The sequence below is a fragment of the Eublepharis macularius genome, chromosome 12 (genome assembly GCF_028583425.1).
Source record: "Eublepharis macularius isolate TG4126 chromosome 12, MPM_Emac_v1.0, whole genome shotgun sequence".
NCBI lineage: Eukaryota > Metazoa > Chordata > Lepidosauria > Squamata > Eublepharidae > Eublepharis > Eublepharis macularius.
The window spans coordinates 58,365,729-58,386,683 of record NC_072801.1 but is presented as its reverse complement, the minus strand read 5'-3'; the positions used below and the strand labels follow the sequence as shown (position 1 = coordinate 58,386,683).

General features: G+C 46.3%; 1 protein-coding gene across 2 annotated transcripts in view; it reads left to right on the top strand.

The window, feature by feature from the left end:
* Positions 1–7,960: 7,960 nt before the first annotated feature.
* The window catches only part of ATP2A1 (ATPase sarcoplasmic/endoplasmic reticulum Ca2+ transporting 1), a 41,364-nt gene continuing 28,369 nt past the window's right edge, over positions 7,961–20,955 (top strand). Inside the window, exons 1-5 of one of the 2 annotated variants that reach the window (XM_054992886.1) lie at positions 7,961–8,370; positions 9,862–9,879; positions 10,986–11,068; positions 15,080–15,184; positions 16,554–16,692. In XM_054992886.1, coding sequence (XP_054848861.1) covers positions 8,253–8,370; positions 9,862–9,879; positions 10,986–11,068; positions 15,080–15,184; positions 16,554–16,692 — 463 coding nt within the window. In that variant the 5' untranslated portion in view covers positions 7,961–8,252. The remainder of the gene's footprint in view (positions 8,371–9,861; positions 9,880–10,985; positions 11,069–15,079; positions 15,185–16,553; positions 16,693–20,955) is intronic. The other variant, XM_054992887.1, reaches the window with a different exon arrangement.

Here is a 20,955-nt window from a genome sequence, read left to right as displayed (position 1 = left end):
TACCGCATCCATTAAAGTGCTGTAGACTGCCAGACCCTTGGTCTATCATGGCCATTATTCACTGGCAGCAGTATCCAGGGTCTCAGACAGAGGTCTCTCACACCATGGACCACCTAATCCTTTTAAATGGAGATGTCAGGGATTAAATTTGGGATCTTCGGCATGCATAGCAAACACTACCCCCCCACACACACACACACGCAGAGAGAGAGAAGCTGGGAGCTGAACTGTGCTGCCTGTAGGGTGAGGATGCAGTGGATTCAGCATCAGGTTAAAGCCAAGAATGTCACTGCAGCAGCCGTCAAGTAACCCTATCTTCCTCTCTAATGTCCCCAAACCACCACACACGCAAGGATTTGGTGTCTGTGGGCCAGAGGATTTAATGTTCCGATCAGGAAGAGAGTCCTGAGGAATCACATGTCTTTTGGGTGCAGAGGCAGCAGCACAAGGTGGTTCAGAGAGCAGGGAAGCCAAAAAGAAAAGCTCTTGAAGGAAGCCACCTTCTATTGCCCAGCTGTTCACCATCCCCAACAAAAGGCTGCGAGACTTCATGATCAGAAAGGGCTCATGCGTGCCTGAGCTCAGGTGGAAGTGAGGCAGAATACCCTTCGCTGGGACTTGGAGGTCCAGAGGGGGCCCAGACTGGGCTGCAAACCCACTTCTGTGCTATGTTCTCTTTATGACATTCTTGAATCCAAACAGACTGTTTTTGTTTGTGATTCGTGAGAAGGGACTGCTATTGCACATGATTGAATAATGAACTCTCAATGCACTACAGCAATTGTTTGCTACTAGACATGGGCACGAATTGGGAAAAAATTCCCGAACACCCTGTTTGTTGTTCGTTGCCATCCACAAGCAACGAACAGAACAGAACATGTCCCCTTAATGAACATGTTTGGTGTTCGTGTTCGTGGCCCTTTAAAGTTCCCTTTAAACTATCAGGTGGCAGGGGGGATTCCCACTTGTCGCCTGCCAGCTGATAGTTATAAGGGTTCTTTCCTGCCACATGCAAGGGACAGGGCCCTTTAAACACCCCCCACCCCACCCCCCACCCCAGTGCCACCGGGCTGCTGCTGCCAGGTGCGAGAGGGACGGAGAGATTCTCTCCATCCCTCTGACAGTGGGCAGAGCCGGTGCTACCACGGGGCCACTTCTGCCTGCTCTCAGAGGGACGAGGAGAGACTCCCCTGGTCCCTCTGACAGTGGGCAGAGCCGCCGCTGCTGCGGGGCCACTTCTGCCCACTGTCAGAGAGACGAGGAGAATCTCCTCATCCCTCTGACAGCGGGCAGAGCCACTGCTGCTGCGGGGCTGCTTATACCTGCTGTCAGAGGGACGAGGAGAGACTCCCCTGGTCCCTCTGGCGGCGGGCAGAGCTGGCGCCACCACAGGACTCCTTCTGCCTGCTGTCAGAGAGACGAAGAGAATCTCCTTGTCCCTCTGACAGCAGGCAGAGCCGGTGCCACGGAGCTGCTCCTTCCCAGTGCCAGCGGAACGGAGATATTCTCTCCATCCCTCTCGCACTGGGAGAGCCAGCGCCGCCCCCTTTGCTGTCATTTTCTCTTTACAGTGGCAAAAACTGTACTGCCTGTTGGAAGCTACTTTGAGGGGTTACAAAACTGACTTTCCCAATGTCCAATACCCACCAAATTTGCAGGGGACATAGTCCTCACTGTCCCCTGAAGACCCCCCCCCCCAAGTTTCAAAGAGATTGCAGCCCTGGAAAGGTATGATCCATGGGTCCCCCCTCCTTTGCTGTCTATTTCTTTTCTTAGTGGCAAAACCTGGACTGTCTGCTGGAAGCTGAAGGGTTAAAGCCAGAAGGAAAGCCAGAAGGAGTTCAGACAGAGTTCAGTCCCTGCCGTTGCCAGGGGAATTGATTGAAAGGCGCCAGACTGTCTGGCTTGAGGAACAGCTGCCCAAAACGAACAAGGCTTTGCAATGACCACTTGTTCGTTTGGAATGGGGACTCACGAACGGTTTGTTTGGGAACAGACAAATGGGATGTTCGTGGGTTTTTTTTCATTCGTATTGCTGTTCGTCTATTTGCTACTGAGTTTTTCTATGTGAAACACAAAAATGTATTTTGAAAGTGCATTATTCAACATATGTGAAAGCAACCTATATGTATAGGATTAGAGCAAGAAAGGTGAGGGCGTGGTCAAAGTTTCTATTGGCCAGGTCCTAGGAAATGAGGCTTGATCCTTAGTCACCAACCTCAGGGACTGATGTTCACATTTTACATTTACACAACCCCAAGAAGGAGAAAGTTCCACAGGCAGCATACTGGATTGAAACAATTGGAGTGTTCCCATAGATAGAATGATCTCCACACACTGAGTGTAACTTTCTTGCCTCCCCCCACAGCCCGATATGCTCCCTGAAACCATTCTGTCTGCAGCACCATTCCTTTGAAGTGGTATCTGTTCAACTACTACTATTTGCACAGAGTGCAGGAAGACTAGTCAGCACCCACGATATACAGTGCAAGGTCTTCAAATCATCTTCAGTTCCCCGAAATCAAAATAACATTCCCTGGAGCTCCATGAGACTCCTACTTGCAAGCTATCTCCTTTGCTGGATTCCTTGCAATTCCCACTAAACCTCTCACCTTTCTCTCATCATGGAAAACTCAGCATAGAGGATCCAGCAGGTCTCCTGGCCAAGTGCTGATCAGACCCATTCATGCACTTTATCATATGCGACACATGCAGTACCTAATCTCGGCTTCACCCCATCCTGGCCCACCTTCAAACATTTTTGGAGTACACAGAATATTCCCTGCTTCATGCTGATCAAGCAAATAATATTGTCCATTTTGCCTGCAGCTGCTACTTTGGCGACCACTTGCAGTAGGGACAGAGAGATGGCATATTAGAAACAGTGGCAAGTGTACCAGAAACCTATGCCAGGAACAAGCCAGGCTTTTTCCACACTGGGAAACTCCAGAACGTTCAGCCACAGCTGGTGAGCTCTGTGTAGCAGGGCAACTGCTCTTTAAAGATTCCCTCTCTGTCAATCTAGCCTCTGATTTCAAATCCTTACTGATCAGGAGCCTTCCACTGGTTCCATCATATTGGAACCAACATGTGGGTATTACCCTCGTTCAATGGAGCCATCCATCCAACTTTTGAGCATCAAAAGCCACCGAATAAATCTCTTCAGTAGCTTTAGGGATATTCATGGTACATTAGAAACCATTAAACAGACTATAATGTCTCTGCTTGATGCTTTGCAGTAGCATTTCTGTGACATTTCCACATGCAATAATACAATCCAACTGCTACAATAAGAGTATATCTTTTACCATAACCAACTCAAATATCACAGAGTAGGGAGTGCACTTTTGAGTCTCAGAGAACTCGGCTTCAGACTTAACAAAAAGTGGGGGGACGTTGCAGGCATGCTGGAAAAGCCCTGTTTGTAGTGTCATAGAGCAGTTGTTAGAGTGTTGGACATTCTAGGACTGAGAGGGCCAGTTTCAACCACCCCCACCGCCACCCCCCAACCATGAAGTTCCTTGGCGCTGCGTCCACATGGAGATTTTGCTCTGATTTCATGCCTAAACTGGAGATGGTTGTTTTGGAGCATTCACATATCACCCCCTAATCATTCACTCTTTGTGTTTTCCCCTGCTTCTTTCTTTGCTGTGATCTTTCCCAAACTTGTTTTGGTATGATCTTCTGGAAAGGATCTCAAAGCTAGTTTAGAGAAGGGATGATAACATTAGGAGATCCATGGTTCTAAGCTGTTTACTCACCAGGACCCTTTTGTCCCATTCTTTCAGCTTCATCCCCTCCCTACTCCCTCCATCGAAAATGTGGAAGTGATACTTCTGGCCTTCCTTACAGGGTTGTTGTAAGGATTGCTGAGAAAATATTTGTGAAGAACTTCATATTCCTCCCTTGCACTAGTTTCCCAAACTAGGGGGGGTGCCAGGTAGGGGGGGCTGCACATAACACCCCTCAGGGCTGAAAGCCCCCCCACAGTTCCAATCCAAATTGGTCCTCTGGGGTGCTTGACACTTGAATTCCACTTTTGAGTAGTTCAAAAGTGGAATCAGCTGCCTAGGGAGGTGGTGAGCTCCCCCTCACTGGCAGGCTGGATGAATACTTGTCAGGGATGCTTTAGGCTGATCCTGTACTGGGCAGGGGGTTGGACTAGATGGTCTGTATGGCCCCTTCCAGCTCTATGATTCTATGAATTCCCACAGGGAACTCATTGCTGTCTGGCTGCAAGACCCTTGGTGATCACATGTTACTAAGGATTGCCACCTCCAGGTGGGGCTTAGAGTTTTCTGGAATTACAATTGATCTCTAGACCACAGAGACCGGTTCCCCTGGAGGAAATGGCAAGTATGAAGGGCAGACTATATGGCATCGCATCCCCGCTGAGCTTCTCCCTGCCCCAAACTCCCCTTCCCCAAGCCCAACCTCAAATCTCCAGGAATTTCCCAAGCCAGAGCTGGCAACCTTATGTAACACGTAGTTTGGGCCTAAATATTAGGGTTAATTTCTATAGCTTTTTTGGATACTGTTCTTTGGCTTTTGATACTAGCTTGTTGCAGTGCTCTGATTGAATGTGCAAATGCCCGTTGTTCAGCTGGTGCAGTCAACTTCCCCTTCTTGGAACCAGAGCTGTACCTGGAGATGACATCAGTGCCCCCCCCCTTACTGGAACACAAGCAGTGTCATGTAACGGTTCCTTCCAATTTTCTGAGCAAGCTGAACTAATGTAGGCAGCAGAGGTTAAAGAACCTGGTCCACAAAACAAAGTTTACACTCCTCTCTGATTCTGTCTCCTCCCATCTGCATAAACATCAGACCTCCCCCCGCCCCTCGCCCGCTCCTCCTCACACTCTCTGGGCAAATCCACAGAAGACAGGACACGATCATCACCTCTTCAGTTGACAAGTTGACAGAGCTCCTTCTGTCTGTCGCTTGCTTTCAGGTACTCCTTGGAAAGAAGCTGTCACTTCTACACATTTGTCAAACCATGAAAAAATGACTTTTGCAATGTTCAATCTCTCCCTGCCCTGTATTTATTTAGATCCTTATATGCTGCTTTTGTCTCCAATGGGAATCCAAAGTAGCTTACAACATCATTATTCCTTGCTCCATTTTATCCTCATAACAACAGACCTGTGAGGTAGGTTGGGCTGAGAGATTGGCCCAAGGTCACCCAGTGAACTTCCATTCTAGTTACTTGAGGTCCAGTTGCTAGTTTAGTACTTGAGCCCCTTGTTACCTCATAAGGACTTGTTACTCACCCCCACAGGCATGCACGTTCACCAATTTTAGTTACGTGCTTTAACGTTTTAAATAATTTCACATAGGAGTCTCAAGAGCCTTTGGAAAGACAGTATGGCTTAGAAGTAACTTAAATAACACGCCCCCCCTTCCCCAAAGTACTCAAATGTCTCAAAAACACTTTAATTATTTTCACACCGAGTTTTCAATTTGTAATATATCCGCAGTGATTTCAGTAACCAGAAACATCTATGTAACCAGGGGATTCAGGCAGCCTGTTATCAACTCATGAAGTGGTAATGATCTCACCACATGGAAGGATTTTTCTTTCAGTTGAAGGCTGTTCTCGGAGAAGATGAATCAAGTATTTGGGATGGGGTGTGATGAAAGCTTCAAAGAACCAATTGACTACCCAATTCATGTCATTGCCTGAGGGAACTGGGGCAAGGAAGAGGATAGCAAGTCAAAATCAAAACTGTAGAAAGTTGAAGAATAAAGTATTTCCTAAAATATATTGGGTTGTTTTGTTGTTATTAACATTATTTATAGTCAACCTTTCTCATTGAGACTGAAGGTGGATTCCACAGTGTAAATCAACACGATCAATGGCTGGGACATTCAATGAACAGTACAATAGGGTATAGATTGCAGAAATCTGGGCCGTTTCCAGACGGCTTACCTGCACCCGGGACGTCGCACCACGTTTCGGATCGTGCCGGGGAAAATGCGAAATATCGCGTTTTCCCTGGCACGATCCGAAACGTGGCACAACGTCCCGGGTGCAGGTAAGCCGTCTGGAAACGGCCCTGATCCAAAAGTTTCTATTCTGCTAATAATTGAACCTTCCTCTGGGCGGCGGAAGAAGTGAATTCCTTGCAGTGGAAAAAGACTCCACTGTTAGTGGAACAGAACCTTTGGATCCAACCCATAGATAGGAAGCTGAATACTTTTAAATAACTGCAGTGCTTTGTAACATTCAGGTGCCTTTATAAGTATTAGCAGATGATTAAGAAGAAGGATGCTGAAGAAATACTGATGTAAATCCTACAGGAAATTGGTCCAATTGTCTGTTTTGGTCAGACTTATGGGTAATCCTTCCAACATCGTCAGTTGAATGGCAAGGAAAAGCAACAACTTACAGCCATTTTATATTGTAAATTTTGCAGGCAGTAAAAGCACTCAAAACAACATTGTTGATCTGCATTTGAGAGTACATGACAATCTCTCCCCTTAATGTCCCATTAACTGAAGTATTAACTCACTACTTGAGTGGAGTCTACAGCTCTTAGTTTAAAAGGGATAGAAATCAAACCTTACAGCTTTTAAATTTTTCATTACACAAAAATATTCACCGTTGTTGTTTAGAGTAATTGTTTATTAGGGTTTTCAACCTCCAGGTCGTGGCTAGAGAATGATCCCCTCGAATTACAACTGCTCTCCAGGTCATAGAAATCAGTTCCCCTGGAGAGAATGGCAGCTGTGGATTTTATGGCATTAATACCTTGGAAGGGGCCCTCTCCTCCCCCAAACCTGCCCTCCCCAGGCTCCACCCCCCAAATCTCCAGGAATTTTCCAACCTGGAGCTGGCAACCCTATTTTTATCCCATCTATTCTTCAGGGAGCTCTATGTAGTGTATGTGGCCATCTCCCTCCATTTTACCCTCATAACACTCTTCTGAGGTAAGCTGAGCTGAGAGAGAATGAATGGCCCAAAGTCTTCCAGTAGACTTCATGGAATTCAACCACAGCATCCCCAGTCCATCTGTAAACCACCACACTATACTCATTAGGCCATCGAATGCCACTCACTGGAGGACAGTAGTGGGATTGTCTTTATGCTCTAATTATGGGCTTCTCAAAGGGATGTGGTGGGCCTCTATGGGAAACAGGATGTTGGACTAGAAGGACATTTGGTCTGAACCCTCAAGACTTTTCTGAGCTTCTTGCACTGAAGCCATCCTATGAGACTGATGTCTCATTTACTAAAAGCAAAAGAAACTATATTCTGCCTTCTTCCTGTATATAAATAATGTATGCAAGCTGACTCAAGTCTAGCACTATAGAAAAAAGTGGCCTAAAAATATTGTAAATTAATAGTGCAAGGTGTCTAATCGTCACAGGGTGCTGTGATGACCTCTACAATAAATAGTATGTTTAAAAAATAAGAGAAGATCTGTGGCCCTCAGCCAAGATAGCCAGGGGTGCAAAAACTATGTTCAGAGGCAGAACACCACCAAACTATAATACTGTGGTCAGAGGCTGAGGAGATGGGCTACTTATTTGAAGAAAGCAAGCTGCAGACCTATTTTATACATATATTGATTCAGAGACAGGCAAATAATTGTGTAATATTGCAAGTGTGTAAATAAGAAATACAAGACAGATTGATTTAGTAACAAATATGGGAACGAGGGCAACCCAGTTCTCTGTGTATCTTTATTATAGACAAGACAAGAGACAGAAATAACCCCTAAATCTGTTAGAGGCAGGAGGGGGAGGCTAGAGTGAGATCTCTTGCAAGGAACAGGCGAGATTTGAGTGACACATGGGTCTGTGGCCACCCGGCCTCCTCTCTCCTGCTCCCCCCTCCAAGCCAACCATCCTCCCTGGCTTCTCCCTCTCAAGTCAGCAAAAATACCTTCTCTCCGCAGAAGGCCATATGCGAGTTGGTGGCCGAGGTGATGTCAGCACCAGTCACCCAATGGGGACCCACGGACACTGTCCAAGGATCTGGGCCCCGGGCTGCCTCATAAGGACGTGTGCCAGCCCCGGTGCTCGGTGAAGGCTTCTGTACGAGGACGGGTCGTATGGGCTTTCCCTCCATCGTTGGATACCGTGCACCAAGGACCATGGTCTGCTGAGAATCAGGAGGTACTCAAAGGGGGCAAGAGTAACACTCCACGTTGACCATACACTCGGGGAGCAGCTGAAGCAGGCTAAGCCGAAGGAAGAGGGGGACAGCTTTTTAAGCACAGCAACGGGACCGCTGTGGTGGGGCAAAAATGGAGAACGCCCATGCTAAGACTGCAGAGGAGTGCCTGGCCTACTTTGGGGTGAGCGAGCACACAGGCCTCTCTCCTGAGCAGGTGAAGAGGAATCTGGAAAAATATGGACACAATGGTAAGTACTCATCAAAACCATCATAGGCATCAGGTGGCTAGATGCCAGGATACAAAGTGGGGAGGAAGCATGGATGAATGGAGGAACAAAGATGGGAGAAGCAAAAAACCAGAAAGCATGATCCTGTAAGAGATGGGCAGAGGTGAATGGGTGCATGGATTCTGGATCCGAAGGATGGATGGATACAAGAGGGGTGGAAGGAAAGGGAGAATTCCAGTGCAGATTACTTCAATTAAGTAATTAATTGAAGGAAGGATGAAAGGGATAGAAAGAAAGAGCCTGGTGGGAATTTGAAGCTGGAGACAGAAGGTGAAGGGATGGAGGCAGAAGCAAAGCAAAAGAAAGAACATTGAAGATAGCAAGGGGGGTGTAGTAGCCAGGCTGGGGACACGGCAGCTGCTGCTTTGCTAAGAATAACCCAGTAATTCCCTTTGGTATGAACCAGATATCAAAATTGCTGATGGGCAACTTGTAGGAGCAGCCGGGAGGTGGAGGCGGGGGGAGAGAGAGGTATAGATATTGAAGTACAAGGCAGATCTGAGAGAGGAACGTGGGCTTAGCAACAAAATGCAAGGATGCAGTGGTGGCAGATCATGAGGGTATCATTGTGGGTTGATTTTGTAGCATCCGCCGAGGGTGCCAGCAAGCAAGTGGCAGAGACATAGTAGTTTCTTCCTTGTTTCCTTAGCAGGATGCTTTTCAAGATCCTCTCACTTTTAGGACAGGAAATGTCAGGAAGACACAGGTCTCCTCAGTAGAATCGCAGCAAGGAAGCCATGAAAGAGGATAATGAATATGTATCTAGGTGGCATAGCACGAGCATGCTTATAACCCACACTAGCTCACATCTCTCTGTTTCCTTATGGAATCCTAACAAGGGCTCCCTATTCTAACTAATTCTATGGTAGGTAAAGATTGGCAGGCGTGTTAATCTGTCTGTAGCAGTAGAAAAGAGCAAGAGTCCAGTAGCACCTATAAGGCTAACACAATTTGTGGTAGGGTATGAGCTTTCGTGAGTCTTCTTTTATCTGAAGAAGCGAGCTGTGATTAATGAAATCTCATACCCTACCACAAATTTTGTTAGTCTTATAGGTGCTACTGGATTCTTGCACTTTGCTAAGTCTGTGGTAGTAGCTCTGATTCAATAGCTTCTTTTTATAGCCTGTCTTTATCTCTCACCTTAATTGATGCCCCCTCATTCTCAGGCCACAGCTATGCCCCAAGTCTATCTCATAACCCTACCTATAATCCCAAGATTGACCCTGGGCCTTAATTCCAAGTGTAAAGTTCTGATCCCAGATATTAACCTTGATCTCTGTCTGAGAAGCTCTCCTCCTCATTGCTAACTTAAAACATAGCTTTCAAACGAGACTTCCTCAGTTTCTACTTTTGCCTGACAATGGCAACCGTTCTAATAACCATGACTCTAACAAGCTTCTCTCTCTCTCTCTCTCTCTCTCTCTCTCAACATGCTGTCTTTGAATCCCACAGAACTCCCAGCTGAAGAAGGTAAGCCCCTGATCCAGAGAGTGGAGATGCTACATCCTAGGAAATGCCATCATATTTATTTGAGGCCGGGGTTGTGGTGGTCAATGCTTTCTAGTGAATGTTGTAAATCAAATATTAGGGCTATCACATCTCAAAGCCAAGCTACAAGTGACGAATGACACTTGCCTGGCAAGTGAACAGACTCACGTGTATTCCTCCCTGTTCACTTGCCATTCACTTGCGCTCCACTTGATCAAGTGGAGCGCAAGTGAATGGCAAGTGAACAGGGAGGAATACACGTGAGTCTGTACACTTGCCAGGCAAGTGTCATTCATCACTTGTAGCTTGGCTTTGAGGGTTTCAGTCTTTTTCTCTGGGTCTTAAAGCAAGGAGTAAACGAGGGGCCCTGAATAAGGGGTGCAGGCTATCTTCTGAAACATTTTTGCCATTCACTCTACCATGTTCATGACCTGGTGCCACCTTCTGCCGTACAAGGCAATACTAGGCCCCGCCCTTGTCTCACAGAGCTACCAGGCACCACCCCTAAGCCTCCTAGCTTCTTGCATCTCGCCCCATCCCCCTGTGTAATCCAACTAAAACATAAAATGAAATAAAATCTCTTAAATTGTCTGGCATCATCCCCCTGCCCCCCAAACACACACCAGGGCCCCTGGAATGTGCTTTGTTTGAGGAGAACTTGGTCATTCTATTATATGGTGAGATGGTGGGGGAGGGGGGTTACACATTGAGGCAGCAATGGGGATATTAAAACACTTGGGAGAAAGTAGTGGAATCCTTGTTGTAACCCATATTGGTAGTCAGAGTGATTTGGGGCACAGAAGGGTTAAGTACTCCTTACTGTTACCAGCTGTGTTTTTGAGGCCATTGAAGAACAGTTTTACAGACCTGGTTGTTCTCCACTCTTATCTGGCTAGGCCTTGCTCAAAAGCTATCTCTGGCTCCAGTTTTTGTGGTACATATATGATTTGGGATGCAACCATTTCCCATTCTATTGCCCTTTCTCTTGAGCTTCTTCCCCAGAAACTGAGTGTGTTTCTGTGTGTGAATTTTTGCCCTCATTCACTGCCTCCTCCAAATCTTTAACACCACCGTTTCTCGCTCATCAGGCAAAACCATTTGGGAGCTGGTGGTGGAACAATTTGAAGACTTGCTTGTGCGAATCCTCCTGCTTGCGGCCTGCATCTCCTTTGTAAGTGATCCTGGTGTTGTGTGTGCAGAGGGTCTGTTACCAATTTGGAGCTGAAGAGAGTGAAATATTCCAGCAATGGGGAAGAAAGGCAAGCAGTTTGGGAGCATGTGGAGGGCTCCCATATGCTGAGGCCAATAGATTGCCAATTGAGTTAAGGAAGTTGGCATATAGCATGCCAGTAATAGATAATACTAAGCATTCGTACAACACTTTCAGTGACTGAATGCATTATCTTGTTATTCTTACAACAGACCTGTAAAGTAGGCCACTATTTTAATTCGCATGTACCACATATGGGGTTGAGACAGGTGGCTTGCTTAAGGCCGCTGAGTAAGTTCATGTTGGAGATGAGCGTGGAAAAGGGGCCTCTCCCCCCCAGATCACAACTCATTCTGTTAACCACTCTGTTACACTAGATGCACCTTTTGCAAGGAATACAGTTTTCTTCTTGACTGTATTGGGAGGTTTTGCACTGTGAGGGCCCACATTAATCCTGACTCCTCCTAGGAGGGCCATGGATCAGTGGTAGAGCATTTGCTTGACATGTAGAGGGTCGCAAGTTCAAGTCCTGGCATCTCCAGTTAAAGAATCAGGTAGCAGGTGATGAGAAAGACCTACCTAACACCCTGGAGAACCACTACTAGTCTGAGTAGGCAAAGTGACCTTGATGAACCTGTAGTCTCTGAACTCGTATAAGGCAGCTTCATGAGGTTAATCCTAACTTTCTGAGTAATGGTAGGGTATGATCCATACCTTTGGCTGTGCTAAAGGGGTGTGTGTGTGAGAGAGGGGGGGTTGTAGTGAACCAAATAGAATAGCCCTCTTCATCCTTAATTAGAAGAGTCTGTTTGAGTGTGGGCTGATCTCTGGAACAGTTTAAACAGCAAGGATTGATCCTGTTACATGTGAGGTAATACAAAAGGAGAGAGTGCCTCTGAATTTAGGAAAGATGAGAGTGCGTCTAAGCTTCTGCAGAAGGACTTTATTTCTCATCACTGATTGTAGCTCATATCTGGCATAAGAAGTCAGGTCTGGGTTAGCTTTACAAGCAAGCTTCGAAATCTGAGGGTTACTCTGTATAAGAGCAAATCCCTTTGAAGACAGAATAGGAATTAGATGTATTTTCCCCTATTGGTAAGGGCAGATCTGTTTGGCTGTGGGAGTCCAACAGTCCGTCCTAACTCTCCCCGTTGGTACTAGTGCAGTTTGCTACAGTCGTTATCTCCAGATGCACTGGCATATCTTTGGGATACAGTGGAATAACTTGGAGATATGCCAGCATAGTGCTTAGTTGCCCTCCTAAGACCTTTTGTACTGGGGCTGCTAGGTTCACATCCTGATTATTCCTGCTGCTCATTAGCAGGCAGCTTTGGGCAAGTCCCTATTTCTTAGCCTAATATGTATCACACAATGGGTGTGTGGCTAAAACTCACTGTTATGAGCTTACTGGAAGAGGAGTGGCATATAACTCTAAAGGTGCATACAGCCATATATGCAGATCAGGATCTTGCTGTGGCTTTCTCTCCTGCAGTGTAAACCTGGTTTCCCGGTGCCTTTCAACTCATTTGACAGATGTACTGGGCAGTGCTTGTTCAGTGGTCATCCTTTATTCTTTTGGTGGACTCTCCTTTTTATTTAAAAAACATTTACATATATATTTACAAAAGAAAGTAGAATGAATTTTTAAAATGTTGAAAAACTGCTTTGGGAAGGAGGCAACAATAGAGGTTAATGACATAATCTTTTTGCTGCCAATCAGTGCTGCACAGATTTTCCATTGTGCACGCGGACGTGCACGCGCACGTGCATACACACACACCTTTCCCCAGAGCTCTGCCTAGTTGGTTATCTAAATAAACCTGGTGAATACACTTCCACAGGGGCTCACTGCTCAGATTTTGAAAGTCTGTGTGCACCCTTGTGAATAACTAAACTGGTGACTACCGTATATTGATACTGGGACCATCTCCTCTTTGTGTTCTTCTGGAGAAAGAGTTCCTTCAGGTAAATAGGAAAGACTCACTCAAAATTTGTCACTATTACCTTGGGTTGGGAAATTCCTGAAGATTTAGGGTAAAGCCGGAGGAAGATGGGGTTTGGGGAGAGGACAGACATCAGTGGTATAAAATGCCATAGAATCCAAAGCAGATATGTATAATTTTCTCCAGGGGAGCTTATCTCTATAGTTTGGAGATCAGTTGTAATTTCAGGAGTTCTCCAGGTCCCACATGGAGGTTGGCAACCCTATTATCAGTATCACCACAAAATGTGAGGTAATGGCTGCTGAAGCTTCTGTCCTCTTGGCCATCTGGGTCTCTCCCGCAGCCTTGTTCCTGACACTTGAGATGTAGCCTTCGTGGAGTATGATACTGAATCCTTCAGGAGCACATGGCCTGGCTCAGCACCACTAGGTCACTGTAAAGGTCACAGTTAACGACCCGGTTCTCATGTAGCCTGGCCCTTCTCAGAAAGTCCAGGAATGCTTGAGTCTTCTTGGCCAAGGAGAAGAACTGCGCTCAGACATGCCATTGCCAAGTAGCCAGTTTCTTCATTCACGCTGCAGAATACGGGGCAATATGGTGTGTCCAGATTCCAAGAAAAAGCAAACTTTTCCAGAGGGTGAATTGCTGGCTGCCTTGAAGGCCAGTCTTGTCAGAAATGTGTAACAGAATTTAAACAAAAAAACATGGCAGAAGGGACACTGCACACACATGGGGATGCAGTCAGAACTGGAGAGAAAATGAGAAAGTTTTCTTTCTCTCTTTTTTCTCTCTTCCTCTTATGTACCGTACAAGTAAGCTCTCCTCTGCATCCATTTAGAGGCATAACTAATCCTGATTTTCCAGTTGGAGGATCCAATTCTAGTGTTTCTTTCCTTTTCTTTGGCTTAGGTTCAAGCATTTACCCTCTCCAAACATAATTAAACCTAAGCCAATTTAGGAATATTTGCATTTGTGGTCATTTGCAATGTGGAGCTCTTGATTTCTGGTGCAGTGGTTATTTTATCGCCTGTAAGTTTTGAGTGGTGAATTTTTGAACCAGAAATTAGCAGGATAAAGTCAGTTAAGAAAAGAAAGTTCTGTCAAATGATTGATAATCTTAACTGCAGAGATCCCAAAAGATGTGGGCTTGGCTTTATGAAATCACATTGTTAGCAGCGTTATGAGGCTATTTTCTGTGTGGTAATTCCCCAACCTGAGTGGATGAGCCATGCTGGTCCCACACCACTCCTATAGCTGTATTAGACAAATATCCATTGTTGTGGGTCTGTGGTGCACGCATTTGCACATGCAACTCCCTCCAGCAGAGAACTTTGCACAAACACCTTTGCGCGCGCGTGTGTGCGTGCGTGCGCGCGCGCGCGCGCACACACACACACACACACACCACCACCACCACCACCACCACCACTACCACACCACACCACACCTTGCATGCCCCCTCACAGTCACATTATATACATCTCCTCACATGCACAAACATGCATGCAGACCAGCAGGAAGGAGCTCTTTGCGTGCTCTTGGATTTCATGGGCTCAATTTACAGGCTTCTGGGGCACTTGGCAAGGGGCAGGCTAGGTTTAGCTGTTGGATTCCGAATGTCAAGAATCAAGAGGCAGGCAGGATCTCAGTAGGATATGGGGACAGGACCGGCTGAGCCAGGACTCCTGGCTGGGAAAAGACTAAGGGTCTTATTTATTTAAAATATATATGTGCCTCCTTTCCACTCAAAATAGAGTCTCCGGTGCAGCAAATGATAATTAAAACATTAAAATTACATTTAAAATAATATATAACTACAGTAAATATATATATAAACATATAAACATACACATACAACCAGGGAGGAGGGCCAATAAGAATTTACTGGAGTACCCCAATGAATAGAAGACAAGGACAGAGGGAGATCCCAACCCAATTAGCATGTATTGTCTGATCAGACCCTAAGAAGTGAGCTAGGCTGAAGTGTCACTCCTGTGCTCACATTAGTAGTTATCTCCTCTCTTGACAGGTGCTGGCCTGGTTTGAGGAAGGCGAAGAGACAGTCACAGCTTTTGTGGAACCATTTGTCATCTTGCTCATCCTGATCGCCAATGCCATCGTTGGAGTATGGCAGGTAAACAAAAAAAAACCTGAAAAAATATAAAACAAGCACCTTTGCCAGGTGTTCAGAGTGTAGCATGGTAGCAGTATTTTATGGCACTGTAATGGTCAACCTGTTACAAAATCTGAAGCCTTTGTTACAATCACTGTATTGCAGGGATGTAAAGAGAGATGAGGGAGACTTAGGGTTGCCAGCCTCCAGGGGGTAGCTGGAGATCTCCCGGAATTACAACTAATCTCCAGGTAGGATTGCCAGCTCCATGTTGGGAAATTCCTGGAGATCTGAGGAGGTGAAACCTGGAGAAAGTGGGGTTTGGGGAGGGAAAGGACCTTGGAATGGCATAATTCCATAGAGCCTACCCCCCCAGAGTAGCCATTTTCTCCAGGTGAAATGATCTCTGTGGCCTCGAGACCAGTTGTAATTCTGGGAGATCTCCAGCCACTACCTGGAGGCTGGCAACCCTATCTCCAGGTGACAAAGATCAGTTCCCTGGAGAAAATGGTTGCTTTGGAGGGTGGACTATGGCAGGGGTGGGCAATTGTTTTGGCTCGGGGGCCACTTTGTGGGAGCGGAGGTTAGCGGAGGGCCGCACCTTTTAAAATGATTGCATTCATTAGTTAACTTTGCATTTCAGAAAAGGTATAAATTGTATCATAAAAATCAATAAATATAAATTAAATAAAATAGTGGTAGTTTTATTCAATTTATTTATTGTGCTAATTTCATATCATCTATAGCTCGGTTCAAGGCGGATTTTTCTGACTGTCTTGGCGGGCCACAAAAAACTCTGTAGCGGGCCGCAATTTGCCCACCCCTGGACTATGGCATTATACCTAGGGTTGCCAGCCTCCAGGTGGTAGCTGGAGATCTCCCAGAATTACAACTGATCTCCAGGTGACAGACATCAGTTCACCTGGAGAAAATGGCTGCTTTGGAGGGTGTACTCTATGGTTTTATACCATTCTGAGGCCCTCCCCTCCCCAAACCCCACCCTCTCCAGGCTCCACCCCCAAAATCTCCAGGAATTTCCCAGCCTGGACCTGGCAACCCTAATTATACCCCACTAAGGCTCTTCTCCTCCCCAAACTCTAACCTTTCCAGGTTCCACCCCCAAAATCTCCAGGAATTCTCCAACCTGGACCTGGCAACACTAGGGATACTGAAGGAGGGAAAGACAAGGAAAACATGGCAAAACACCTCAGTTTTTAATATGGAGATCTGTCACCTCTGAAACAACCCATCTTGCTGTATTTCTGTTGATTTACTTGCTTGAGAGAAAAGGGAATGGGTGGTGAAGGAAGAACTTCCTTGCTACGGTGGCCTGGTTGTTATGGGGAGGGAAGCATTGACGCCTAATGGACAGAGGCTTTTCTGCTTGCAGGAGAGAAATGCTGAGAATGCCATTGAGGCTCTAAAGGAGTATGAGCCCGAGATGGGCAAGGTGTACCGGTCTGACAGGAAGGCTGTGCAGAGAATAAAGGCCAGGGAAATGGTTCCTGGTGACATTGCGGAAGTGGCAGGTGAGTGCCAAGATGGGGGAGTTAAATTTAAATGAGGATCCCCTTGAGGGAAGACTGGGCACGGATTGAGTGCCAGAGCCAGTAAGGTGCTGGGAAGAAAAGGCCATGAGCCTTATTCTGACAACATCCACTCTGGATAACAAAGATCAAGGGCAGGGGTAGATACTTGGTTTTGAAGTGGAGTCAGTTCTCCTGATATTACATCCCTTTATCTCCCATTTTAGGGCCAGATTATGGTTGACTTATTTATTTACTTCATTTATACCCCACATTTCTCTCCAATGGGGACCGAAAGAAGCTTATATTGTTCTCCTCTGTTTTCTCCTCACAACAACCCTGTGAGGTAGGTTAGGCTGAGAGTGTGTGATCGGCTCAAGATCACCCAGGAAGCTTCCATGGCAGAGTGGAACCTGGGCCTCCCAGATCCTGACCCCATACTCTAACCAGTACATCACACTGGCACTCCGTTATTGGAGGTCCATGATGGGATTTTCTGATACAGCTGCACGCAGAGGCAGAAAGTAAATTAGGGCTGTGGTCCTGAGGAAGAGAGGGTTTATCTCTTCACCTGATCATCTCCCCCATTGAAACTGATTTTAGCCCCAGTAAGGAAAAAAGGCCCAGTAAGGAAAATTGACCCAGAAGGGGGCAGGATCGATTGAGAAATCTGAAAGTTTTGATTAAGGCCTTGTTACGCTGATGTGAACATTACAGGGTATTTGGGCGGTATTTTCTGGTTTCATTTTTTGGTTGTAAGCTGTGTCTGGACTTTACCACTTCATGTAAGGGCTCCCATATTTGAGTGGTCCTCTGTACAAAAATATTCTCCCCACATAGAAAACTAGAAGACAAGGAGAAGGGTTCTAGCCTTACCTTCTCACTTGCTTCTACTGTTCTCTGTGGAGGGATTGTTTTTCATTCCTACCTGCTGCTTGAAGTGGTACAGCCCAAACATAAAGTTACCATTACCACCTCTATGTCAACTAGGCCACTATCTCAGCTGGAAGAGTGACAAAGCTGGTTAGAGGCAACATTTGAGATGGAAAAGATGTTGAGCTGGAGAAGAGTTTGGCTCCAGGAAAGATAACTGTTTTCCAAGATAATATATAGCATAGCAAGAAATGGCACAATGCAGCAAGTGAAGGCAAGAGGACTTTTAGAGCTGGAAAAAAGAGGAAAGGGAAATATCATGATGGGACTTCTGCCCAGCGGGGCATCAGGTGTAAGAATCGTTCTCCACTGTTTGGAGTTTGTATTACATTTATCTGGTGAACACCAACATGGTTTAGATTGGTGGTGGAGAGTGTCGTCAAGTCATAGCTGACTTACAGCAACCCTGGTGGGGTTTTCATGGCAAGAGACTAACAGAGGTAATTTGTCATCGCCTGCCTCTGCAACCCTGGTCTTCGCTGGAGGGTCTCCCAACCAATTACTAACCAAGATGGCCTAGATTTGGACAAGGAATTTCAAGTTTCAGTTGTGGAAACTAACCTCTGATTATATGAATAGTATGAATCCTCCTTGTTAGCAAATGGATCAATGACAGTCCTATCTGGCATCGAACATTTATTTATTTGGACATTTTAAAGCTGATTTTCACTTCTTGGAGTAGACTTTTTCCTTTGATGAGTCTGCTGTGGAAAACTGGCAGTCAGGGCCCAGTGTCAGCATATCTCTGGTAGGGCACCTGCTAGGTCCCAAGGCCTCTGGCAGGGTCACACTGCTGACCTCCTAACCTGCCCTTTCCCTGTGAGTGCTCTGCCACCCATGGTTCCAGCAACACACATTGCCCAGGGCTGTCAGGGAAAAGGGCTGTGGGTACTGCAGACGGCTGTGAGCATGGGCAGTGGGAGATGCACAGGAAAGTAGTGAGACAGAAGGGTGAGTGGGTGGGAAGTGGGGGCCCGGGAACTCTCTGCCCAGGACCCCCTTTCCCATATTTAGAACTGGCCCTGCAGTCAATGCTTGGTGATTATCCTTGCTAGCGCCAATTACCCCCCTCTTTTCTTTCCCAACTTTACTAGTCCCCCCCAACACACAAATGCCCGTTTGCTCCAGACAGAGAATCTCCATCTCCACCCAACCTTGCTACATTTCTTAAGCTCCTCCAAGGCTCAGCCCATTGTACGGGTGCTGGGCTGGAGCAGCTATGACCCACAATCCCAAGGGAGTGTTGCCAGTTCCCTGAGGGGCCAGGTAGTGCTCTCCAAGTCCACAGGGTTTATTGGAAATGCTGCTTCAGCAAAGTCTTTGTGTCCCCCCACCTCCATTCCTGTGCCTCCCTCAGGAAGCTTGTTTACTCCTTGGGCTTGGCCTGTCTTGACCCTTGGGTGGGGGTAGAGGGAGAGAGACGGGGATGTTTTGGGAACAGACAGTCCCTATGGTGCTTGTGGGCTAGAGGTGGAGCACTGAAAACAGAGCCCTGAGGAATCCCCTTCAGCTGCACTTACTGGGTAACAGCTGTCCCCAAAGCTGGGCTGGTGGCCAAACTGGCCCCTCCCCTCTGTCTGAATTAACTTAATTCAGAGTTGGTTTACAACAGGGCCAGTTGTACAAGTGTTTCCAAAATATAAAGGGCACCCACATGTACTATTCATGGGAAGGGGGTGGCCTCCCTCAGATTTCTCCCACCTCGTCTTATGGGGTATCAGACATTCCCTGGAGTTGCTTGAGTTTTTGTGCTTTCTCTGCACACTGCAACGCCTAGGTCTTCCTCACTGACTCTTTTTAAAATATCTGTAAGTGAAAACACACTCTGGGGTGTTGGTAGTGAGAACCACTTTTATTGACCAGGTTCCTTTGAGAAGGTTCTGGCAAACTCTTCTCTGTGCTGTAACCAAATGTGTGATAGTATCCTGTCTGTCACACTCCGAATTGGATCCTGTGGATCCCTTCCATTACAGGAAGAGCTGTCCTCTGGCAAAAGGACATCTTGCATAACAGGAATACTCCTTTTGCCGTAGACAATTTATTTATTTGTTGGATTTATATCCCGCCCGACCCACAAGCAGGCTCAGGACAGGTCACAAGTCAACATCATAAAACCACAGTCTAAAAAGTAAAAAGTGCAGTAGCACCTTTAAGCCTAGCCAACTTTATTGAGGCATAAGCTTTCGAGAACCGCAGCTCTCTTCATCAGCTGCATCTGACAAGGAGAGCTGTGGTTCTCGAAAGCTTATGCCTCAATCAAGTTGGTTAGTCTTAAAAGTGCTATAGGACTTTTTACTATTTTACAACTAGTACAGACTAACACAGCTAACACCTCTGGATCTACAGTCTAAAAAGCATCTCCGCTAACAAAATGGATCTGTTGGTCCCAGCCTGTAATGCCACTACTCTTAAGTCTGCCCTCCCTGTCTTCAGTTTATGATCAGTGAATCTGTATTTGCCTTTAGGGGAACTAAAGAATGTAAGACTTCTCATAGTGCGTCAGGCCAAGGTTCTGACTCGTCTTGTGCAATGGGTTGGATCTCATAGACAGTTTTTGGGAACTGAAGGATGGCTGTAATTCCTTCCTCCTTCTGCTGCACAACTGGCCCCCTCCTTTCTGCTGTTCCTGTGGGTACCCTCTCCCCTAGGAGTATCACTTTGGGCTGCAGTGGGAGGGGGAAGGAAAAGCATTTGCGGAAACGTTCTATGGAAATGTTTGTAGAAATATGGAGATGTTCTCTGAATCTAACAGAGGCTTCAGGGAAGAGAGTGGAATGGTCATAGCCACTCCTAGCTGTTTGTCTCTTGCATCTATTTAGAGGTGAACTGCCTCAGAACATGGAGGTTCCATTCCTAGCTATGGCAGCTGTCATCAGACTCCATGTTTTCTCACCTACTTTTTCAAAGCTGTGTACTTAGGGTGAAATACTGCAAAGGAATGTAAGGCTCTTCATTCTCTTATATAAGAGGGAATGACCAGGAGCAGAACTTGACAAGCTCTTAAAAGGGCAAGAAGTCCCCCCCCCTTCTGAACTGCTCATTGGCATCTGGCTACCTTTCTTCTGCTTGTTGGCATCGCAGTATTCAGTGGCAATAAATTCCACAGGTTTATCATGGATGGGTCCAATAGCACCTTAAAGACCAACTAGATTTCCAGGTATGAGCTTTCAAGAGTCAGAACTCCCTTCATCCTGTACTTTTAAAAGACGAGATGGGCCTTGCACTTGGCTTTCTCACAACCGGAGATGGACTTAATAAAGAGAGAGGTCTGAGAAGAGATCTGCAAGGTATCTGTGTCTCATTGCCAACTTCGAGTAGCTTGACTGGGTTTTA